The sequence below is a fragment of the Rhipicephalus microplus genome, chromosome X, assembly GCF_043290135.1.
Source record: "Rhipicephalus microplus isolate Deutch F79 chromosome X, USDA_Rmic, whole genome shotgun sequence".
Lineage (NCBI taxonomy): Eukaryota > Metazoa > Arthropoda > Arachnida > Ixodida > Ixodidae > Rhipicephalus > Rhipicephalus microplus.
Window position 1 is genome coordinate 240,783,371 of NC_134710.1, and position 24,380 is coordinate 240,807,750.

Genomic DNA, 24,380 nt, shown 5'->3' on the forward strand with positions numbered 1-24,380 from the left:
TACTGACTCTAGAGAAAAAGTTTCAATACAAGACTTGTAGCTATTACCCATAATTAACAGAATTTTCAAGTTACGCTTAGATAGCAACGCTGGTTAATGTTTTCCAAGGTTTGTTTAAAGTGCGCGAAATTTCAAAAAATACCAAGTGATTGTCACCTAACGCGCGGCGCTTTGAGTGCCCTGAAATGTAAGTTGAACTAATTAGTGAAGGATTCTCATGCACGAAGGTCACTTGAACAGGCTACCGGTGACTGCGATGGACATTAAGCGATGAATGGACGGTGCTATTAAAAAAAAGGGGGGGGGGGTGAAAGAAAGAAATGAAGAGAATAAACTTCGACAAAAAAGCAGCTGCCACGTGCACCGTGATACGAGACCGGAAATTTCCGAAGCCCTCCACTACGGCGTATCTCGAAATCATGTAGTGGTTATGGGACGGTAAACCCCATATATCAATCAATCGATACGAGACCGGAGGCAGCATTTGGCGCCGCACAGACATTTTTTTTTTCCTTTTCGGGCCAATGATAAAGGTGATGGTGGGGAAGAGAGTGACATTTCGATAAAGGAAGGATATAAAAACTTCAATGGTAATTACTTCAGAAGTTTTTGTTTTGGTCATATCTGCATGATTACGTGCGATTGCTCTACCGGATACTTGCAAGGCATATGACATGATTGGGTTGTGGGTTAAAAAGTTTATTTCTCGTACTTCATCTCCATTTCAAAATTCATGTTCAGTACCGGTCTCTTAGAGTACAGTGCGTATAAATAAACAGAACGAATAAAAAAGTGTTCTGTGCTCTTTGAGCTTATTTTTAAATAGTAGGAAAGCTAGGCGTTGGAAAGAGATCAGCGTAATTGAAAAGTCCAAAGCGCTTTCATTGAGACGTCATGGGCAGTTACATAGCGTGCTCAAACAGCCCTCTATCAGCCCCTATACACAATCTGCATCGAGTCAGCACATTTACTGTCACGTTTTGTAGCACTCGTGGAGTAAAAGAGCGGCACGCATTTGCTATTTTAGACTTTCGCCTTGCAGGAGTTGTCGGCGCTTCGGTGTAGACGTGGTCTTTAATGTATCCCCTTTGAAAGAAATCTAGAGGAGTCAAATCTGGGAACCTTTCGGGCCATTCTACAGGTCCAAGACGGCCGATTCATTTCTCCGGAAATTCTCGATCAAGCCACGTTCGAGTCCGCGCGCAGCTGTGCGGAGGAGCTCCGTCTTGCTGGAAACAGATATTCCCAAGCTGTGCTAGAGGGAGGTTGCAGGGGAAGTCCCTCAGTGGACCATTTAGTATTTCGCTGATGTAGCGTTCTGTGGTGAGTGTTCCATCGAAAAAGACCGGGCCAATAATTTTGCCATCGTAAATGCCGCACCAAACACTGAAAGACCACTGGACCTGGTGTTGTGACTGCAACAGCCAGTGAGGATTTGTAGCGCTCCAGTAATGAATATTGTGAACATTGACTTTGGCACTGCGCAAGATGCCACCTTCATCGGACCAGATTATGTTTTTCAGGAAGTCGGGATTACCTTGTTCCTGTATGAGTATACAGTTGCAGAAAGCAAGACGGCTTTGCAAATCTCTGTCTTCCAGCTGTTGATGCAGGTTAACATTGTATGGGTGAAGTCCTCCACTCTTGGGTACGCGCCAAACATTATACTGCTTGAAACGCCGGTCTCAGCACTCACGTCGTGCACGCTTGAGTGGGTATGGGCTGCCATGTAAGCAGGAATGTCTGTTTTAAGAGACTCAGTCACACCCTTTGTGCACTGACACTGCTTTTTGAACGTGCCTGTCTCCTTGACCGTTTCGTAATTTTGCGCCAATGTCAAACTCTTTACCTAAATTCCTGGGTGCCATCTGAGAAATAATCTTGCCACCTCTCTCTTGTTTTTGTTCGTTCGGCCGAGAATCATCGCTTAATGTCCATCGTAGTCACCGATAGCCTCTTTAAGCGACCCTCGTGCGTTAGAAGCCTTCGCTTATTCGTTCAACTTACATTTGAGGCCACTCAAAGCACCGCATGTTAGGCGGCAATTACCTGATTTTTTTTTAGTTTCACGCACTTTAAACAAGCCCTGGAAAAAAATAACCAGCGTTGTTATCGTACCATAACTGCTCCGCCGCTATGGTCTAGTGGATAAGGTACTCGGCTACTGACCCGCAGGTCGCGGGATCGAATCCCGGCTGCGGCGGCTGCATTTCCGATGGAGGCGGAAATGTTGTAGGCCCGTGTGCTCAGACTTGGGTGCACGTTAAAAAACCCCACGTGGTCTAAATATCCGCAGCTTTCCACTACGATGTCTCTCATAATCATGTGGTGGTGTTGGGACGTTAAACCCCACAAATAAATCGATATCTTACCATAGCTTGAAAATTTTGTTATTTCTGGATAAGAGCTACAAGTCTTGTGTTGAAATTGTTTCTGTAGAGTCAATATTTATAAAGTTCATTAAGCAATTTTAGGGGCGAAGCTTCTTATGGCGTGGCTTGGGAATCTCTCGTAGTACGAAACCACCAGTGGCACATACCCGAAATAGGTATAACATTTGACCTCCAAGGTGGTGCCGGTGAGAGATTTATTCTGTGCTTTGTTTAACAATAAAAAAATTGTGCTCAATGTACATGCCAATGGCTGCTAATCGGGAATGAGAGACAGGAGCATTCGGCTTTTAGTCAACGCGCACGCCGCGATCCCCATTAGCAGTCATTGACATGTACATTGAGCACTATCGGACAAGAAAGGGTTGCTACATTATACTCGCTGGGTGTAACCTCCTTAGTTTTAGAAAGGTTTAGCGAGCTTTGAGCCGCAGGGCAATGAATACAATGAACTAGTATATACCATGAATGAATTCGAGGTGGTTAAAGGGGGGAAGCAGATACGAAGCGCAAGCCGTAAGAAATTAAAAGCTGAATACTTCTGCCTCTCATTTCACATTAGCAGCCACTGGCATGTACATTGAGCACTATCTGACAGGAAAAGGTTGCTACGTTATACTCGCTGGGCGTAACCTCCTTGGTTTTAGAAAGGCTTAGCGAGCATTGGGCCACAGTGCCATGAATACAGTGAACTAGTATATACCATGAACTCAAGGTGGTTTAAGGTGGGAAGTAGACCCGAAGCGCAAGCCGTAAGAAAGTGTGCGTGTGCCCTCTCTCGTTTAGTCCTTGGAATGTCCACTGAATGGCGGTGCTTCTATAAGGGGAATATATGATAAAAAGATGCGAGATGGTGGGACTTGGAGTGTTGAATAGATGGACGAACGGACACACAGACAGATGCATGGATGGACGCATGAACGGACGCAGGGGCGGATGCATGAATGAAAGCAGGGACGGGCGCACGAACAGACGCATGGACGGTCACGCAGATGGACGCATGGACGGACGAATGCTTCGCCCCACTCTCCATCATTCACTCCGTGGATATGCTGCCATTTTTTTGTTTATTACCGTCCTTGGTGTATCGAAAGAAACATTTCGACATGCTACATGCAGCTAAGAACAATGCTGCTCTAGCTGGAGACGCGTAGCACTCATTCTTAATTTTTTTATTGCTTGGAGGTTTTTAGCTCAAACACCCTGTATATTTGTACTGAAAACAACAAACGAAAGCCTAATCACTCTGTATACATGTGCTCAATCTTATCTCACTCGGTCATATACCCGATTCCCTGACGTATGTAAAGGCATATGCCAGTCAGGCTGACAGGTGCGTCGTGACCACCTACCTACGTGAGCACCGAAACAATGTGAGCAATGTGGTGCATAGGGCGGCACAGTGGGATGGGAGTGCGGCGGCAACCCGCTCTTCAATCAGTGTGCGATAGCGGCAAAGCATACGTCCCAGCTAACCCGCAATGTCATAAAAGTGGACGAGATACACAAAATAGGCGAGAGCTGCGTAAGCACCCCATGTCCCGCACTGTCATGGTTTGAGCATTATTACCTGACCGGGCTGTAGGACAATTGTGTACATGTGTCAAAAATGATTTGACTGTGGATGCATCAATTAAACTTGCGTTTAGCCTTCTCTTCACGTATTCATTTTGGCATTCTGCAAAATAAATATCTTTTGCAAGACATCGCTCTTTGTTTTCTGCTCTGTCCCATATTTTTCTATCATCCCACGCTGAAAAATGGCCATCATGGTCATAGCTGTGCACAAGATTACAGTTGCAAAGATAATGACATTGAAGCATTAATTGTAGCCATTCTCACGATCCCTTCTCGTGTGATAACGAAGTCTGAAGATAATATTTCCGAGTCGCTGTTTATACCAAATCCTTAAAAATGACTCAAACAGCTCGTCAGATGTTTGATTCGTAATGCCAATAAATGCACAGTGACCAGCATGCAGCGCGCTTTCGCTTGTTTAAGGTTTATTGTGGTATTCAGTGATAGGTGGTCTGGAATTCGGGGCCCCATGCAGCTGTTTTATCATGCGGCAGCAACGCATCCAAATAAAGCCTCTGCTTTTGTGCAATGGAAGGGCCTAATTCAGTTTTGGGAGCTTGAAAGACGCCGTCACGTTTTGACATGGCATACTCTAACACCATTGTCTGCAACGAGTAATTTGGTGCAAGTAAAGGGATCAAAAAAGTAACCAAAAAGAGGCCGAGTAGCCAGTACGTTCTTCTGCCGCCACCGGCCCATGAAAGTAGCGAAATTGGTGTAAAATAACCAGTCATGGCAGCAGCATCTTAGTGGTTTTAGCATGTTGCTGCCGAGCTCGAAAACATGAATTCACGGGCAGTGACGGCTTCCGCAGTTTGACGTGGACGAAGTGCGAAAATTCTCATGTGCTTGGATAATGGATATGCTAAAGGCACCCCGGGTGGTCACACAATTACCCTGAGTACCCAATTGCAGCTCAGGCTTGCCTAGTTATCACAATATGGTTCTGGAACGTGAAATTGCAGAACCTCATTATCAGTGACATTTTGCTTTAGGGGCCAAAGCATACCGAACTAAAAAACAAGCAGTCCTAAGTATAGCTGCAGTCATGACATTAATTTGTTCGGACGGGATGACATTTGGCACCGGTGGCTTTTTTGTGGACCCTGAAAGACATGCCCGAGGGTGGTAGATAACTCATGACCCTGTTGCTCGAGCTGTGACTGCCGAATTTGTTCTTCGTATGCGAAGCGGGATTGTCGCTTGTCTGTATCACCTGTTTTCTTCTTTCTTGCCATTCCAACTAATTCTTGATTATTAAAGTTTCAATATAATAATCGAATTCCCATCTCTCAACCACCAAGCTGTAGAATTAATGTGCTAAAAGGTGATGGTACTAAGTGTTGAACTAGCAGTTTGCGCTTCTGACATCACGTGTACTCGTTTGCGCTCTTTGAGGGCGTATGATAATTCAGCTAAAATAGTGGATAACTAGCAGAACTACACGTATTATCTGTTCACAAATGAAATTATTCAAGTATTTCCGCGTTTGATCCAGCCATGTCGCTTCGTGACGAGATGAAGCGTCCACCATCGTGACTCAGTGGCGTTAGAGTTGAGATGTGAAGCACGTGGTCGTGAACTCGATTCACCTCACGTAACCCTTTCGCCGAGAGAAGCGGAATGTAGAAACTGACACTTACGTTCCGTCTGTAGTTCATCACTGCAGCAGCTCGCACAGCTCCAACGCATTGGCAGCGTAGAGAGTCAGTCCATCCGTCAATACCGCGGGACGCCGAGCACTGGGTTCAGTTTGCCGGCGCTCTTCTAAAATGCTTCTCCGGACGTTTGTATTTTCGCAGCGTTTCTGTCCTATCGCAGACTCTTCCCCGGCGGCACTTTACGGGCCCTCTGAAAGATGGCGCCACACGCGGCGGCGCTTCAGTCGCAGAATCTCTGCGCCGATTGTATACCTTGCGCTCGAGCCCGCCGTCGCTCAAAAGCGAAGTGGCCGCGCTACGGGAGGCAGGGTCCCAACTGAGAGCTGCAGGATCCCACGACTTGCGGAAGAGGCTCGCGTCGCACCCCTCTTCGCCGTTCTCTCCCTCCCTGCCGGACTCGCGGCTTCGGCCGCCCGTGTCAGCTCTGCGAATGAATTCTTCACAAAAGCCGACTGCTGTAAAAGAGTTCGCAACTTGTTGAGGGAAGCCATACAGCGGGCATTCGCCTCCCCTGCGCCTGACAACTCACGGGCCGTGCTTTTTGTCGAGACACGCTTCCGATAGCGGTGACTATTGCGTATCTTTTCGCTATCAGAAGCACACTAACCTGTGAGTGGCTGCAACTGCGAAGGCTCGGGTCAGTGAAGTGAGAGTTCAAAAAGACTCTGTCAGTGCCTAGATGCACTGCTGTTGCTGCCATACTTGAAGACGTCGAGAGATCAAGACGCACATATCTTCCGCTTTTACTTTCCTTGCCAAGTTTTGTTCTGGAGGTAGCCCATCATTCCACTGAAAGGGCGATAGAAACCGCATTTTTTTCTTCCACTGTAGGATCCTCGAAAAAACTTTGTGACTGCATTATCACTTCAGAAAAGAAGGGGAAACTTAAAAAAAAGTTTAATGAGAGGAGAGAAACGGGACTTGGTAGTTCAGTGTCCTTCGTAAGTGGCGTGCCCTTAGCAGGGCTTGTCAGGCCCACCTTCTCAGACATCGAAGGAAAGCGGAAAAGGTTTCGCCACTGCCCCCAGGCCGCCTCATCATCATTAGAGCCGCCTGCGCGAGCAATCGTCGACGAGCCGAAAGTTAAGAGTAAAAGTTGTCCAAGCTTTTTGCGGCGGAGCGACGGTGTTTTCCTGCATTCGATCAACACTTTTCCAGCGTGCGGAAATCGTGTGCGTAGGCATCTCGGACATTCGCGCCACGAGAGACTGGTGATTGGCCTGAAAGCACAGAGCAGACTGGACGGAGAGATCTCGCCCGGCGTCGGTGGTGTCTCCCGGAGAAGCAGTTGAGATCGACCACATGGCGCCCTGGCGGTCATTGCACCGCGCCCTGCTTCTGTTGTTCGTCCTGTGGACTGCAGTGGGTAAGTTCGGGAGAACCTCGGTCGTAAGTCGAGGGCAGCAGCGACCACATCACATGTTCAGTGCCTTAATTCATGAGAAGGTATAGTGTACGAGGTATAACAGCAGCCTCATAGCATGCTGTCAATCATTTTGGGAAAGTGAGTAGCGCTAAAAAGACGAGTACGAACGTATTAACATACGGCGCTTTGATCAATGTCATTAAGTTGTTTGTTGAATTACTTCCTCAAGACCTAGATAAGACAAACTCAGTACTTTTATCCTCAATGCGCAAAATGTTGTGGATACGTAAAGTTCAAGTTAGCCTTCTCCGTTTTGTTCACATTGTGAAAAGTGGCACTTTGATAAATATTAGCTCGTTGTGGTTACGCAGTAAAATTATTATAAACTAAACGCTCCCAACATCAACGCGTATTTAATTGCATTTGCCCACGTAGAGAGCCATAATCTTGTTTTTGTGCTTCGTTTTTTTATACGTCAAAAATACAGATAAAAATTTGTTTTATCTCGCTCTCTTTTATGAAGAAGAGACCGGTGAGTTTTATTTCTGTCGCACATGATGTAAGGGAACGCAGAATGTGTCAACTGCAGTTCAAGTCAGCGGCGGCTGAGCCATTTCACTGCCGTAGATCTGAACAGCGGTTGGCAGCCGTTGCCTAGTAGCTAAAAATTTTTTTATATGTTTCGTTGCTTCGCACAATTTTTTCCGCTGTGTGACTGGCGTATGACTGTAATTGAAAGAAATTATCCGTATTTGTGCTTATAATTTCTCTAACTCTCATAGTCTAATACTGTCAGAGTAGCATGTTTTCTGTCAGTGTGGTGTTTGAATGGGTGATGCTGGCGTGCGTCTCGTTAGCGACCAGTGGCGCGGGCGCAGGAATAAAGCAAGCCAAACCGGAGGCTGGACAGTTTCATATGACTGCATTGGACTCATTTGTGGCATTGCTTTTGTACGATGCACACAGATATCCTGCGCAAGAAACGAAAGAACATAGAGCCAACACGGCACCGAATCCCTCACTTTCTATTTCACGCAGTGTTGACTATTTGCATTTTGTGTTTCATTCTCGGCAACCCGTACGTGCAATCTATCAACACCCTCTGCGTGCGGTAAGTTTGGTGGCCCGCCTGCGAAATAACGTTCTCTACGGCTGGCGCTGAGCGTAAAGCGACCTTATCATGCATATCTGATATTAAAGCATTCGTTACGTTTCAGATATATATGATACAAAGTTTTAAGGGCTCGTCAGTGGTTCCCCACCTCACTGGTCTATTGGCTAAGATACTCGGCTGCTGACCCGCAGGTCACGGGATCGAATCTTGGCCCCGGCGGCTACATTTTTTATGAAGGCGAAGATGCTCTAGGCCCGTGTGCTCAGATTTTGGGTGCACGTTAAAGAACCCCAGGTGGTCAAAATTTCCGGAGCCCTCCACTACGGCCTATCTCATAATCGTTAGGTGGTTTTGGGACGGTAAATCCCACATAAATAAATAAATAAATAAATAAATAAATCAGTGGATTTACATTGTGTGGTGTTTCAAGAATAAACCCATGCCGGGTGTTATCGAATATAAGTTCTGTAAATTTGTTTCCTGGCCTCGGCTTTTTCAGTCTGGGAACAGGTAAATACCAACGCGTGCCGTGCAAGATTCAAGTGCCTCACTTCAGCGACAAACGTCAAGTGCTTTCGAAAAGGTTTCATTCATACAAACGTGAAATCGAGTGATTACAAAATCAAAACACATTACCGCAGCCGGAAACGTAGCCTTTGCTTTACTAATAACAAAAAGGGTATAGAATGTCTGTTCTTGAATAAAATATTATTTACCTATTTTACACGATTTTGTTATTGCTGGGATTTTCACGAATTCGCCTATCTGTAAAAAACGTACCTGGCGTTATGTGAAGGCGCCAACATCTCCTAAATATCATGTAAAGAAAATTATTCACCGGAGGACTTTAAAGAAACGCTTGAATCCCCAGGACACATGAGTCGTATGATTTCGAAGGGCAGGGTGTTGCAGCTCCGAGATACCACTTTTATCTTTAATGTGTCGTAATGAAAGCTCTTGGCGTTGCAACGTCGTGTAATTGAACATCATACAAGCTGTTTTTCTGAAGTGCTGAGCTGTAGCTGCTGTTGGGCAGAGCGCCGTTATGAAGTACACTTGGGTAGATATAAACGATGGGGTGTATGCGCTCCAGGACGCAATGGGACGCATGGCATAGTGTTGTAATCCCGACGAATCTAACTACATGCAGCTCGGATGACTTATCGTTTGAAATGATACCGACAACACGGCTGTCTGACGTGGCCGTCGCCAAAATAAGCTTATGTTTCGTGCTGTTGGCATTCACATTACGATTTTTCGTGATGCATTCTGGAAGGGTGGAGGGGAGTGGGTGGTTTTTGCTGCGCAGTGGCTCCATATGATAGAACCAATCCGCGGTTGAAACAATGTTATAATATGCCCCAAGGCAAGTTGTAACAATTTTGTTTTGAATGAATAAATAAAATATGCAGCAAGCCATCTGCAGCACCATTTCAAGAAGTACAACAAAGGCAAGATGGCGCACACATATATAATGCGTGTTTGTTCCATGGCACGCGCGGCTGTTTGAAAGACCACTTAGCAATAATAACTAACCACCGTGCGGAAGCTTCTTTTGGTACTACATTAGCCCGAAATGCAGTTATAAAGGACGGTCACGTTTATACCGTTGATAACCACCCCCATGGTGGTCTAGTGGTTGCGGTGCTCGATTGTTGACCTTAAGATCGTGGGAGCGAATCCCGGTGGCACCGCATTGAAATGGTAAAAGCCCGTGTACTCCGAGATGTCAGTACGCGTTAACCAACAACAAATAGTTAAAATTTTTGGAGCGTCTCTCATAATCATATCGTGGTCCCGGAACGTAAAATACCAACAGTTACACCGTTGATAACCCGATCGACACAATGAGACCGAAATGAGGGCAGCGTCAACTAGGGCATTGCGCGGACTCAATTTTCTGACTCTTCATTTGACGCCTGTGGATCGTCAGGAGCCGTGGCTCTAAGTACCGATCGGACCTGTAGGGGAAAAATAAATGTAATAGAAAAATATCACTGCTCAGCAGCCCCGCCATGGTGGTCTAGTGGGCTCGGCTGCTGACCCGCAGGTCGCGGGATGAAATACTGGCTGCGGCGGCTGCATTTCCGATGGAGTCGGAAATGCTGTAGGCCTGTGTGCTCAGATTTCGGTGCACGTTAAAGAACCCCAGGTGGTCAAAATTTCCGGAGCCCTCCACTACAGCGTCTTTCATAATCATATGGTGGTTTTGGGACGTTAAACCCCACCTATCAATCAATCACTGCCCAGTAGGTGTGTCCAAAAACATTACAATGAACACAAAGCAATAACAGTTTCATTTGCATGTGAGACACTAACAGTAATAACAAGGTCGGGCGTTGAAATAAAGCTGCTAGCGCGATGTTTCAGCAATACACTGGGATATACACGGCGCGATACAGCGCATGTGAGGACTTCTGCAGCAGCACGCAGAAAGAGCGCGCTGGAAGATGTATATACGAGGCTTGTCCCCCCACTGGCGCGACAAGGAACGTCGCCAATGGTCTCAGCAGCACCGCATTTTGGTGACCGACGAAAAACTATAAGAAACATTTTCTTGTTTGTGAGCGTTGAAGTTAGTTTAATGTTGACAGACTTTTGCAATTGGACTGGTACACGGACCACGACGTGGTAAGCACCCATTGAACAGCCCAGCGTATACGCGAATTCGCTTGTGCACAACACTCCTGTAAGCAGTGGAAGTCAGAACTGTGTCACGGCTGAGGTTAAGCCGATTGCGGAACGGCCATGGGACTTTTGAGCTCCAATATAGGCACATCACTGAGTGGGTCCTATAGCTTTAGAGTTTCCATTCATGTTTCTTTATATACGAGCTGTTCTGCTTGAATGATTGACACTTTATTCTGAGACTATGAGCAATGGACAGGACTACATCTCGTTTTTGAAGGTATAATGTCATCGCTTGAATTTTAACTCCAAATCCTCTCGTAGTTCGGAGGGTGATGCCATTCTCAAATATCTTAATGTGAAGGTCTACGCGCCACAGGGATGTGGGTAGTTTGTGCATATAGTTTAGCCAAATGAGTGGAGATCATACAACTGACACTGAAGAGGTTTACCCAGGGTATACATATTCAGTGACTCCTGTTTGTCAAGCTTTACATGCGTGATTAGTAGACAAAGGCAACTTAATTAAAGAAGTCCTTCATAGGCTGGTGTTGTGTTCGTTCACCGTTAAAACTGTGCTAAGACGCAGAAGACACGGTAGACAAGACGTTGAGAGCAAACGCCTTGTCTTCCATTTCTGAGAACGAACTTGCATAGTTTATTCTTTTCGACCTGGTGGCATTTGCAGGCCTCTCTGCCCCATGGGTGTTGCGATGTAGTTTTAACGACAAAACGTTTAACGCAGAAAGAGGGAGAGAGAGTATGTGTGCAGCAGTTATCCAGCCCCCAATTTGTTTTTTTTTTCTGTTTAGGTTTCGTTTCGTGTACTGATAGGGCGAAAATAAACCAAAATTCAAATTACGTGTTGCAACAGCAAGAACACGAACTAGCCCAACTGCCATCTTTAGTTTGTCGGGGAATTCTGCAAATACTTTTCGATGTGAAATTTCGCTGTAGAGCTGATTTGGCTGCACTCTGTGCTTTGTGTCTTTTTGATGGCGGGAATTTTTCTTCGTCTAGATGCACGCTTTCGCAAATTTAGCACTTTATGTTTGACTGATGCATAAATTTATTGGACTCGAAAGAGTTGTGGGAGGGTCAATTTGTACTGCATAGACCTAGGAAGGAGATACAAGATGACTAACAAGCTTTCCACTTACTCTTCCAGTTTGAAACACGTAAAAGTGGACGCAATACTTCCGAGTTTCTCGAAAGCTTGACTTTTGCGATGAACCACGATGTTAATGCTTAAAAACTTATTAGGGTCGCGGCAATAAAGTGAGATGCTTCTTTTAAGTTCGACTAAATTTAACTTAGTGGTCGTGGCTATTGACTAAATTGAAAGGGACGCGTTCCGCTGCAGTCACAATTCCTTTAGTTTGACATTTTTGTAGTATATGCTCATAAATATAGGCATAACCTGGACTGGGTGCACAGTTAAGCTCTCACGTACAGACACCTATACGGGAAAACATTCATTCCTCTGAAAATATTTTTGCGAATGTTGCTTGTAACTTCATGCGAAAATCACAATAGGAGGTGCAGTTTAATTAGAGTACAAATATTGTTCAATCAACGTATGAATAAACAACGACACAGATTATCTAAACATTAGGACTCATGCAGAAATAAATAGAATTGCTCTCTAAAGCTTGTCTCGCATGTGAGTGATTTCGTGGTGGCGATATCGCAGCATTTAGACACGCCAAGGCGTTTTGTTTCGTGTGTGCCGCTTTCGCCCGCTGCTACTGTGTGCAGTATTGCCTTCGAAAAGCGCCTGTCATAACCGCTCCTCCGAAACCACCCATCGATACGATCCCTGTGAGTCACGTGCTCACGACGTCACTGCTCGCGTGCGCTCCTCAGTTGGGGAGACATTCCAGCTCAAGCAAATTTATCAGACTCCTTAGCTGGAATTGCCAAACAAGTTCTGGAGCTGGCGCGATGGCCACAGCGCCGCTTTTTGAGCGAAATCGTCTGCTAGTTAAATAGGCCTAAATGACCCCTGGAGGCCTTCAATGCATATGTTTTGGTCTGTCTGTCTGTCTGTATTTTTGTCTATTCGCCCTCCTTTAACGGTACCTTAAACGGCACCAAAGTGACCGAATGATACTCCAAACGTCCGACCCCATCCGCAGCGCTCGCCAATATTGCTCAAGGTTTAGCGTTCATACTTTCGCAATTGTCAAATAAAAAGCCATTATTGCGCATATCCGAAGCACCGTTACAACACTTCAATATTATGTATGTGTATTTTTTACTAAAAAAGGCATACATAAGTAATTCTAAGGACCATAGCGTTTATAACGCTGCGCTGACCGTGCAACGCTTGCGCGTAGGGGCAAGTGTTTCCAACGCTTTGCTAAGACGACACGGTGGTGGCACCTACCCGTCGCCTTGCGTTCTACACCTTATCACCTCAGAGACGGGCGCGCACGCCGCGTGCTTCATTTTCCAGAATAACTACCAGACAGCGCTCATGTCTCACGTCTGACGTGACTTGACGCGCTCGTTCGCCTCCGCTACACGCTCGCGGCACTCTAACGCAGCGCCTCCAGAATACCGCTCGCCAAATTTTTCGCGCAGAACATCAAATATACGTTTTTTTCACTCTCTCCGGCCGCAAGACTAGTGTCTTTCGTTCACATTTGCAGTGTAACATGCAAATATGGGGCTAATTTTTTCTTCGTATCTTCTTACTGTCATTGATAGCTTGCGCCTGGTAATGCCGTAAATACTCAATCGTAAATAGTCTTACGCATGGTATAAAAAATGCTAGCGTCGTCAACTAGGACAAATTTCAGCATCACTCTAAAGTGCAGGCCTGAAATCGTAAGAGACTACCGTGCCCCACAGCCGCGTGCACTCAAGATTTGGTGACGTTGAACGTGCAGTTTTCAAAGCGAGGGACCCGTGTGGTGATGAATAAAACAATGTGGGTGCTTTGAGCATGTTCGAGAGAAGGCTGACAACAGAGCGAGAGCGGTGAGGTAGAATATCCTTAGTTAGGTGCCGGTCGTGGTTTCGTGTGTGAAGGTTCTGCAACGTCGACAATGCTAGCTTTTTTGTGTGTGTGTGGAACGTCACCCTGTGCCTCTCTCTACATCATACCAAGGGCTATGTCGCGAGACGCTGAGATTTCATATGAGCGCTCACGCTTATTTTTAAACCAAACTAACATATCCTAAAAGACATTTGCGTTACCCATAATCGGTTAGAAGTGCCCACGCATACAATACTGTCAAAACACAAAAGCATCTTGAGTTTATAAATTTGATGCAAGAGACCTTCTACGAAGGGCTTTGCTTTCGAAAACTCTGGACGTTTGCTGCATCTTTACGATCCGAATATTTACTTTCTTGTCTGAAACACTTCAGGAGCTCAGCAGGATGCACTTCAAGAGGCAGTGGACCGCCCAGAAAATTGCCTCAATGATTGTGGTCTCACGTGTGCTCCAGAAACGTTGGAGCTTCTTCTGTTAAAAGTCAGAACAAGGGAGAGGTCGCCAACAGGCTAAATGCAGTGCAAATTCATGAAATAGAATCGCTAAGAGTCTTGGGTCTACAGATCCACAAAAACGGATCGGGCACAACTACATTACCGAAGCTTCAAGCAACCGCAACGCAAGTTGCGCAGTTGGTACGTCGGGTATAAAACAAAAGACACGACTTGAAAGAATACGACACGATCAAATTGATCCACGCACTCATCATCATCAGAATTGCTTAGAACGCCCCTTACTTGAATCTAAAGAATTCTGAAACTGAAAAACTGAATAACCTTCTACGAAAGGCCATTGAAACTGCCTTGGGAATCTCTGAGCGTGCTTCCACTCAGTGACTCAGGCCTCCACAGCCCCTGGGAGGAGCTCGTCGAAGCACACAAAGTAAATCAACTTGAACGCCTTAGAGTAACTAAAACTGGGTGAGAAACACTTCAAGGTTCTGAAGCGCTGCAACAATGCGATGAGAAAAGAATTTTTGTAGCAACAATTAGACAGTAAATATCATTAGCCCGCATCCCGCGAATGATGCATTCTACCTACCATATCGAAATAAGAAAAGCCATATGAAAGAATCTCCGACAAGATTATGGTTGCAATTCGGACACATGATACACTGATACAGAAAAAATTCCAGGAATTCCAGCCCATGCTGTCAGCGTAGTCGATAGCGATGGAAAGGAGAAAACGGCAGCTAGCATCTTAATTACAGAAGTCGATAGGGCAGAAGAAATAGCAATAGCGCTAGCACTCTAAACCTGTGCTGACACAGCAATAATACTAACCGATTCGCAAGCAGCTTGTCGAAATTTTCGCAAAGAGAGAATTTCCAAGCAAGTCTTAGAAATTCTCGCCATTTCCGCGAAGATGAATTTACCTGAAACGTGCATACCTTAGACTCCAAGTCACGAGTCCCTGATGGCAAATGAGGCAACCTATGCTTTCACCCAAGCCATTCCGCAGGACGCACTCAGGAGGAAAGAAGGTGTGACTGAAAAGTACAAAAACATACGGCAGCACTAAAGGCTAAACTGAAGAATTTATCCACCAGCTCACCGCAGCCTCACTATGGAAGAGGCTGTAACCCTCAGAAAGCTGCAAACTAACCCCTATACATGTTCACGTTACGCTGCGTCACCGCATCTCACCAACCGAGTACTCGTACACCTGCAAGAACTGTGATGTCCCTGAAACTCCATTCGATATGGTATGGGGATGCAGACGAAGACCCGGAGCCACTAAACTAACCGAAGAGCAGTGGGAGGCCAAGTTATCAAACACAGGCCTGTAGAGTCAGCGAAGCCTGGTTCCACGGGCACGCGATATGGCGAAGGACCGCTGCTCCTAGGAATAAAAAGGCCGCCCACCTTGGGCGCACGATGCGTTTGCTCAAATAAAAGTTTATTCTCTCTCTCTCTCTTACAGAAAAACTGTGCCATATGCGCTTAAAGTACACCATAAAACCATTCGAATTTCTTTGAAACCCAAATGATAACATATTCTGAAAACTTAGGCGGTTCTTTTTAAAATATTTTTTGAAGAAATCAGAGCGCCGACACCATAGTACTAAAAAGTGAGTCTGTATCTATGAGGCGCGCAATTGAAATCTCACTCGGCCCCAAAAATTATTCTTCGAGCCTTTGATTAACCTAAAGAACAGGCTTGTTTTCCTTACACGTGTACGTTCGCGTATAGTTTTCTTGCACTTCACATTAACATTCGCAAGACAAAACGGTGGCGGGGTGCCCGTCAGCATTAAGCGTTATTGATTATTTCACCTGATACTACCGTTTTCGTTTAAGCGTTCTTCATCACACACCTGCAATAACTCCATGAAACTATGAAGGCAGTAACAGATGCGCTGCTTTTAGTGGTACAATGGTGGTAGCCAAATAAACCGTTCGTATGCCACGTAGACGCGTCGAACAGCGCCACTCTGTCACAAGAATGTATTTGTTCATGCCTAATGCTCTTGTTTTTCATGCTAACAGCGGAACTACAGTTTGAGCCGTCCGTAATCTCTCCAACGCGAACAAAATCTCTCGCGCTGCAAAGACGTCACTGTGAGTTGCCCAACATCCAGTTGCACACACGCTCCCTGCATCGCTAAACCATGCACTGCTTCGCCACCAGCCCACCTGCCTGAACATTGTGCGCCACTGCTAGGTCATGCCGGACATGACATCACGGCCAACTGCGCATGCGCTGTTTCGTTCTGTATAAAACCAACGCGCAGCGGTCGTGTGCGGCGCCACACGCAGACGTGGGAAGACCGAAGAAGGTTCGCACTGCGGCTGAGAAACCCGCTTACCTTGAATAGCGGTGCGCTGCCAAACGAGATTGCTAGAATAAACTCGTTTAAAGTGTATAGTCTACATACTTCAGGCGCCCCTGGTGTTAGCGTCTCCTTTTTTTTTGTCCGTGTTTGTGTGCGTGCCTTTTACAGATTTAAAATAAATCAATGCCAACCAGCCCCAAGACCCGTGCTATAGACTGCTAGAGTCTACAGACGGTCGGAACGAAGAGAGGTGCCTGTGATGGGCTCGACGGGAACTTGGCAACACTAGGCATCAATCACTTCATATAACTTCACATCTATTCGCATGGCCAGGGGCAGCTAGGAACCGATAAGTTCCGCTGTGTTTAGTCTTGCGCCACTATAGTGGAAGTCACGCTTGGTTTTTTTTTTTTGTTGGAAGCTGCTCGCCACATGCGGTTTCATGAAGATGGGCATTGCACATATATCACAATGAAAAAGGCGGCCGCTGAGAGTTGTGGATGGCTTTGGATTAAGAAGAGAGATGCTTGCACATGATGGACACTTCAGTTTGTGCTAACATAAGTTATGCGCAAACATATTTTGTTAGTTGCTTTCCTATAAGCAACGATGATTAATGAGGTGTATAAATAGAACCACAAGGATAAAAAAAATTGGAGATATGCCGGGGGTCCTCATTACACGCGCCGGCTCTCTAGTTGCAAGCGTTGAGAGATCCGCGGAAGGAATGCTCTGCTTACGTTGCATAGAGGCTCAGAAACAAGGAGAATGAGTCGACTAATGAAAATGAGCAGCATCTTTGAAGGCATGTGTTGTAGTTTTTGTTTTTCATCTGTAAGTTTATTTCACCCTTTCTTATATTGGCTTACTGGAAACAAGCTCGGGCTTAGCATGGACCCATGTAATACCATTCTTGCCGTTGGGACGCTTGCGGACGTCGCACCGCTCCTTCGTCTCGTTCTGGGCAAATAAGGTACTTGGACTGCTGCAGCTTATAGGGCCGCTGGAGATAGGCACCGCTGAGCCGAGGTAGTTCTGTGCAGCATTCTGCGAGCAGAAATTGTACCAAGCGACCCGAACGGGCTGGTGCACTCAAGAACTTGAGCTCCGTGTCACTACTGGCAGAGCCTTAGTTCGGCGCGTACAGACAAACGAACGAAAGGGAAGAAAACCCCGTGAAATATTTTTGTCTTGAATTCCACGTCACGAATTGATTGATTTGTGGGGTTTAACGTCCCAAAATCACAATAAGATTATGAGAGACGCCGTAGTGGAGTGCTCCGGAAATTTTCCACGTCGCGAAGGCCTCATTACAACCTGGCGTATAAAGTTTGAATTATGGTTGTTTGTTTAGCGAAGCTTTGATTTGAAACCATGAACAAACTGTTTTTTTTGTGAGGCAAGGTCGCGAAAACTGAATGCCGCGATAGACAACTATACGAGGGCTCCATACTCACCTTGCTTCTTATTCACAACTGCTCCTCGCGCTCAACCGGTCGGCTTCGTATAGTAATACAGCCAGCCTTCATGTTGGCCGAAATACACGCTTACGGAAAATTTCAGCGTGATACATCTTAAATGCGAAGCATTTCTTAGCAAACCTCGGCTACTTTGAGCAGATCTATCTATCTGTCTATCTATCTAGCCACTTACGTTTGGGTGCTCTCGTGGTGACCCCCTTAACTTGGCGTGAACCAAAATTAGCATGGGAGGGTAAGATGGTTTGATGCATATGACGCGCTGGTCAAGACATGAATAATGTCACAATCCCGTCACGTACGTCGTCAAACACTTCCCGCCAGACAGTGGCACATACCCACAGACCGGTATGTGCCACTGGTAAGCGGGTATGTGCCACAGGTAGTTGACACTTAGTATCTACCCAGGAATGACGAGAACACACATGGGCAATTTTAACGCGTGAGCGTTAAGAAGTACCCGACATCGGTAGCGTCCACCTGACGAATGCAAAAAATAAATAGAAGAGTTCCAACTGGAATCAAACCCAGGCATTCTGTGTGGCAATGAAGCATTTTACCACAGGCTACGCGAAGTCTCAGAACTACTTTTCAAAAACACGCTAATTTTCGCGAAACGTGAATAGTGGTCGCAGTACTGCCTACCCAACTTTATAAACATTACATATGTACTTCTTTGATACAGCCGTCCCGTCGGGTTAACGACAATCGTGGTTAGTTGCCATGCGCTAAGGTTGTTTTATGTGGCACTGTCCAGGGTCAGCACTTTCGCGAGCATCAGCGCTTCATATCAGCTTCTGGTGTTGCTAATACGCATGTTCCAGTTGGCATCACTGCGCAAGTACAAACAAATGGTTTTATAAACATCTGCAATTTTTCAACATATGTCTGCGCGTACAACATTTGTACATATATTTAGCGTCATTTCATGACGTGCCGCTCAATAAAAAAAATGCAACATGGTCACCTTCCCTCCGCATGCTTCGCGTACCATCGATTCCTAGGTACGTAGGATCTGCCGAATTTTTTTTCAATACAGAGCTATGTAGTGAATCTATTCGTATCCCACGCTGCTGCTTGAATTTATGAACAGTGTAAAGGGAAAACCGATGATCAGGTGTACCGGATGCTGGATGAGAGAAACGGAAGTGGGGTACGCACGTATTCATCGCATTCACCGCTATTTAAAGAACCTGTAAACGCCCCGCCATAGTGGTCTAGTAGCTAAGGTACTCAGCTGCTGACCCGCAGGTCGCGGGTTCGAATCCCGGTTGCGGCGGCTGCATTTCCGATGAAGGCGGAAATGTTGTAGGCCCGTGTGCTCAGATTTGGGTGCACGTTAAAGAAACCTAGGTGGTCGAAATTTCCGGAGCCCCCTCCACTACGGCGTCTCTCATAATCATATGGCGGTTTTAGGACGTTAAACCCCACATATCAGTCAATATCAATCAAATAACCTGTAAACAACCTCCGAAAATAGAAAGAATGAGCACGCTATTCTCTCCTGGCGTTCCCCATCTTTGCGGCACATTGTGTGAAGCCAGCAGTTTGTTCCCGTGACGTCAGAATGAAATAAGCTCTCGATCGGTCATTATACGAGGGATGTATGTTATGAATTGTCTCCTACCATGCTTTGACGTGCAGTCGTATGACCGTGATGCCATGTCTTGCGGGGCTGTGGTGCGTTATGAACTGATTCCGTTTGGTCTTCTGCATGTACGACTGCGCAGTAGGAGATGGCAGTGGGTAGTCGAAAAGCGCGAAGTCTTGACTGGCTCCACATTTGGGGCTGTCAGGGCACGTGTTTTATGAAAAAATAAAGGGCGACGAAGAATAGTGCTTGTAGGGTGGGAATTAAAGGCGAGAAAGAAACTGCTTCACCTTTGACCTCGATGTTGTTTAGGGGCCCTGTAACTGTTAAAAAAATGCAAGAATCACTCTGGCTGTCGATCGCTGGCTATTTCTATATTTGCGTATAGCTTTCTATAACAATAAAAAGAAAAGCTGGGAGGGCTGAGATAGAAGGGCAAGTCGTCGGGAAAGAGACAAGTAGATAAATCACGGGTATATTATAGAGTTGACACTGCTTTTGACTTCTTGGCATAGATAGCGACCAAAGTAGTTTACAAAAGCGAGTTTTGTATTTGCACGAATGAACATAGAAAAACGTAAATGTTAGTCAGGATCAATATGCACTGATTGTCCTTTTGTTGAAAATAAAACGTTGTTTGTTACCTTTTTTCGATGAAACCCAACGCTGATCACACGTGACACTCTATTAGGGAGCATTCTTGTGTGCCTGTTGCTTCCGTATATAGCGCTGCATACTACAAAGAACAGGCCTCTCCCGCCTTCGTGTCCGGCTGCATGCTCTCACGGATATTGCGTTAATCAGCGTGGCTGTGGTGTTAAAAGAGGCCTCTTTTTTTTTTCTTTTTACCCCTCGCATGCCCCCATTTCCACACGCACGCCCACAAAAGCACGGTTTCTCCCTATCTCTGCCGCACGCTAGATGAAGCGAATGGCTAGTACGTTGTTTGGCTAAGCGAACCTTATTACATTTGCTTCACGCCGAATGTACTATGAATGGCTTGGTAATTTGCGAGAAATGCCAGAAGCCCTTACTTCTATGCATCGGCTGTGTTCATCGTTCGCATCGGCCATAGGCTGTACTTGGCTACTGAAGAAACGCCAATACTATTAACCACCTTTTGCATCACGCAAAAACTTATCACACGTCCACAGCCACTACTACGCGCACGTTTGTCCGCACTGCACAGAATCATACGTTCACGGCAAACACAGCGCGGACTCTAGACGGCGAACAGCATAGGGGGCTCTCCCCTATTGCCGTGCCTGGTAGAAGCCGTGTGTCCGCCGCCGGACAGGGGCGGTTTTTGACCTTTAGTTAAGCCGACGCTCTCACCCGAGACGCAATGATAAGAGTACTCCTCCGCGAGACGTTAATCTTGACCGAAGAGGTCTCCTTGGGTTCTTTGCTTGCTAAGCATCTTGTCTTGGAGGGAGCTGCGAGCACGGGCGCAGTTAGCTGCCAACTGTACATAAATATTGGTACAAATGGAGGAACACTGTGCCCATTCATTCCAGCGGCCGTTTACATGTCCTTCTCAAATGTTTCACCACCAAAGCTTTAAAGAGCTTTTGATGGTTGGCTGGAAACGCTGTTCGTGTAACCAAAAATGAGTACTACACCCATAGTAAAGCAGGCGTTTTCGCTTATCACTGTGCTGAAGTTTCTGGATTGTGGAATTGAATAGTGGCGTTTCGTATATGGCTAGAAAGTTCTTATTGGTCATTACTGTATATTAAATTAGTCTGAAGAATGTGAATAAAAAAATAGCAGAAATACTTGTGGATTGCGTGCGAACGCCCAGCTTGTTCGACCAGACCAGTGACATATAAAGAGCGTTTAAAGTGAGACAGCGATCGAAGAAGACAAATGTTTGTGCGTATCAGGCCTTCGAGAAATCTACAAGTATACTGTGCGCGGTAGGACATTATAACTTGGGACAGCAGCCCTCTTGACCCGTTTAAACTTTCCTAATGTAGTCGCCAAATTTTATTAAACGGACAAAAAACGTACGTATTTTAAAGAGATGGTGAAGAGCTCGTTTCGCAGTCATTCCAGTGCTGGTGTCGGTGCCGGCGCCGGTACCGACATGATAACAAAATCGTGGAGCAGAGTGGGGACCGAACCAGGGTTGTTTGGGTAAAGGGGGGATAGAACCCAGGTCGCTTGCGTGGAAAGCGGTTGTTCGACCACATGGACATGCCTCTGTTTGAGAAAACAGTGAAAAACACTTGCTCTGATTGGAAATACAGTAAAAGTAGCTTTCATGCTTCACAAACAGACGCATCTTGTGTACGTGCTTCACAATGCAACATGAAATATTGGAGTAATAATGCGTCGTACAAGCGTCCATTGCCAGTGGGCGTCAGATTATGTGATTATCATAATGAATTCATGCTTGAAAACCGGTACCCCCCTACAAAAGGCACACACGCTACTGAAGCCTATTCCCTTACGCCCATGAAGTGGGTGCATAGCAAATCCGAAAAGATTTCATGCGCTAAGTGTTTGAAGTACGCACTAGGAACAGAATGTTGCTATCGCGTTCAACTCCTAAAAGCGAAACTTTAGCATCCCCTTATTTCTTTAAAAGCATGCTTATTACATTGACATGAGGTGAGTACTTAAAAGCCAGGTTTTCATGAGTCAAGAAATCACCATTATATTGTGAGAAGTGAATAACTCAATTGCGGCAAATGGCGTTTTTCTTATTCCCCTTTTTAAATTTTCAGAAGTTAGCGATGTCGGCGATGACTTATTTCGAGCAAATTTATGTTTTGATTGAGTATAAGTGCATTGATTGGAAATAAATATAGTGCAACCGAATTCACTTTAGCGCGCAGCGTGCGCATTGTGTGTACTGTTGGGAAGCAATCTAGCAGTGCGGTGCATAGGCTGAACGCTACATAGATAGAACAAGTGCTATGTGGAGTTCCTCTTAAGTGTATTGCGAGCAGTGTAAACGTGCAGCGCTGAATCTGAGCGAAAAATGATATGCATGCTCCAGAGAACAAAACCAATTATAGCTTTCGCTTGCCCATAATAAATCTAAACCGGGCTTCTCCAATTCGTGAAAACAAAGGTACCTCATTAAGGGCATTCCTTCTGCTTAAATTGAGCATCATTAGCACTAAGAGTATAGTGCAAAAAACATGAAGCATATTTAGAGTTGGCGTACGTTCGTAATTTATTAAAACGCTTGCCTGAACGGAAGTTGTGCACTTTGCTCTCTGAGCAGGCCGCATGAATTTCAATATAGCGCACACATATGCTCTTAACGCCCGCATCGACAAACATACAAATAAATTTTCTGCTCACTGGGGAGAAAGAAGCCGTGGTAATTGAACTGTTACATACACACCTACATAGTAACACTCAGTTTTTTCCGCCTATGCGCAGGTTTCTAATTCACATCATTCTTCGTGGAACGTCGTCTGCTGCATTCTGGAAGCGATGAAACAACGCCTGGCTATCTTTCCACCTTGACGATACGCATTTCTCTACACAGCGAAAGCCTTTCAATACCATTTTTGTTTCTTTTCCCAACCTATACGTGGTGGAATGACAACAATCGGGGAACTATGCTCGACACCATACTGCGATAGCTTGTTTTACTTCAAGCCTGAACATGCAGCTTCTAAATGTGGTCGCTAGGTGACGAGTTCATGATGGAGTCACCAATAATATAAACGTGAATGGGAACAAATGGTTTTATAAACATCTGCAATTATTCAACCTATGCCTGCCTGTACATTTGTACATATATATCGTCCACTGTCTTCACACCACTGTCCACACTAATGATTTGTATAGCTCCAGGAAATCGCCTTATATCTTACAGCACACGCGAATGCCGTCGAGCTGCGTTCTCTTCGTATTCAAGAGCGAAATCCAACGAAGCGCCGGTAAGGACACACAGTCAGCTCATGAAGATCGCTTATAACACATATATGCTGTTACAGTAACACAGGATGATAAACAGTTTCAAATTTTACACGCAAGTCTTGCGATGCATACGTTGTTACATGTGATACTGAAGGACATGTACAGTATCGAAGGTACCCGTAGCTTAGATAATATCTTGGATAATATTTAATAACTTGGATATGTGTCAGGATACATGCGAAGGAAGTTACATCCACATCTGCTTTTCTGGTGCATCATACAATGTATCGTGTATATTAGGATGCTATTAGGGTACACTTAGGGCGCAAGTTATTGACAGAACTTGGAAGCGGAAACGAGCACTGATAACTGCTATAATGAATGATGAAATCTTGATGATGAGTACTTTCATGATAGTTGGACGCAATTTTAAAACTGCAGCAAAGTGAGCCAGTGCTCATAGCACTCCTTTTTACTGAAGCTGTGTGGTTCATACGCACAAGTTCAGGGAAATGTGTTTTGAATTCGTGTCGTGAAATGCAGAACCGAAATGCTTTCCGGGCATTACACTGCAATGTGCACAAACATATCCCCTCGAACAGCGATTGATATCACTGTAAATTTGAATGCTGTCATTACATACTTCACGTGCGCCCCGACCCTGACATGGTTAAATATCATCGAAGGCGCTCCGTTTCATTTTTGACGCTGAAACGGTAAAGATGAAAGCAATGTTTCATTGTAGCATACGGCAGCGCATACCGGTTGGAAGGACCAGAAAAAACTGAACGCACTGAACTTGAACTGGCGTTCATTGTAGAAAAGAAGTAATTTATGTCTGCACATCCGACGCATGCGTTTGGAATTGATCTTTGTATCAAGCTCTCGTCTTGCGTCTCAAACAAATGC

At 45.5% G+C, this 24,380-nt stretch overlaps 1 protein-coding gene across 2 annotated transcripts in view; it reads left to right on the top strand.

Annotated features, from left to right (window-relative positions):
• Positions 1-5,781: 5,781 nt before the first annotated feature.
• The window catches only part of LOC119187743 (Hig-anchoring scaffold protein), a 632,807-nt gene continuing 614,208 nt past the window's right edge, over positions 5,782-24,380 (top strand). The window contains exon 1 of one of the 2 annotated variants that reach the window (XM_075878863.1): positions 5,782-6,995. In XM_075878863.1, coding sequence (XP_075734978.1) covers positions 6,932-6,995 — 64 coding nt within the window. In that variant the 5' untranslated portion in view covers positions 5,782-6,931. The remainder of the gene's footprint in view (positions 6,996-24,380) is intronic. The other variant, XM_075878864.1, reaches the window with a different exon arrangement.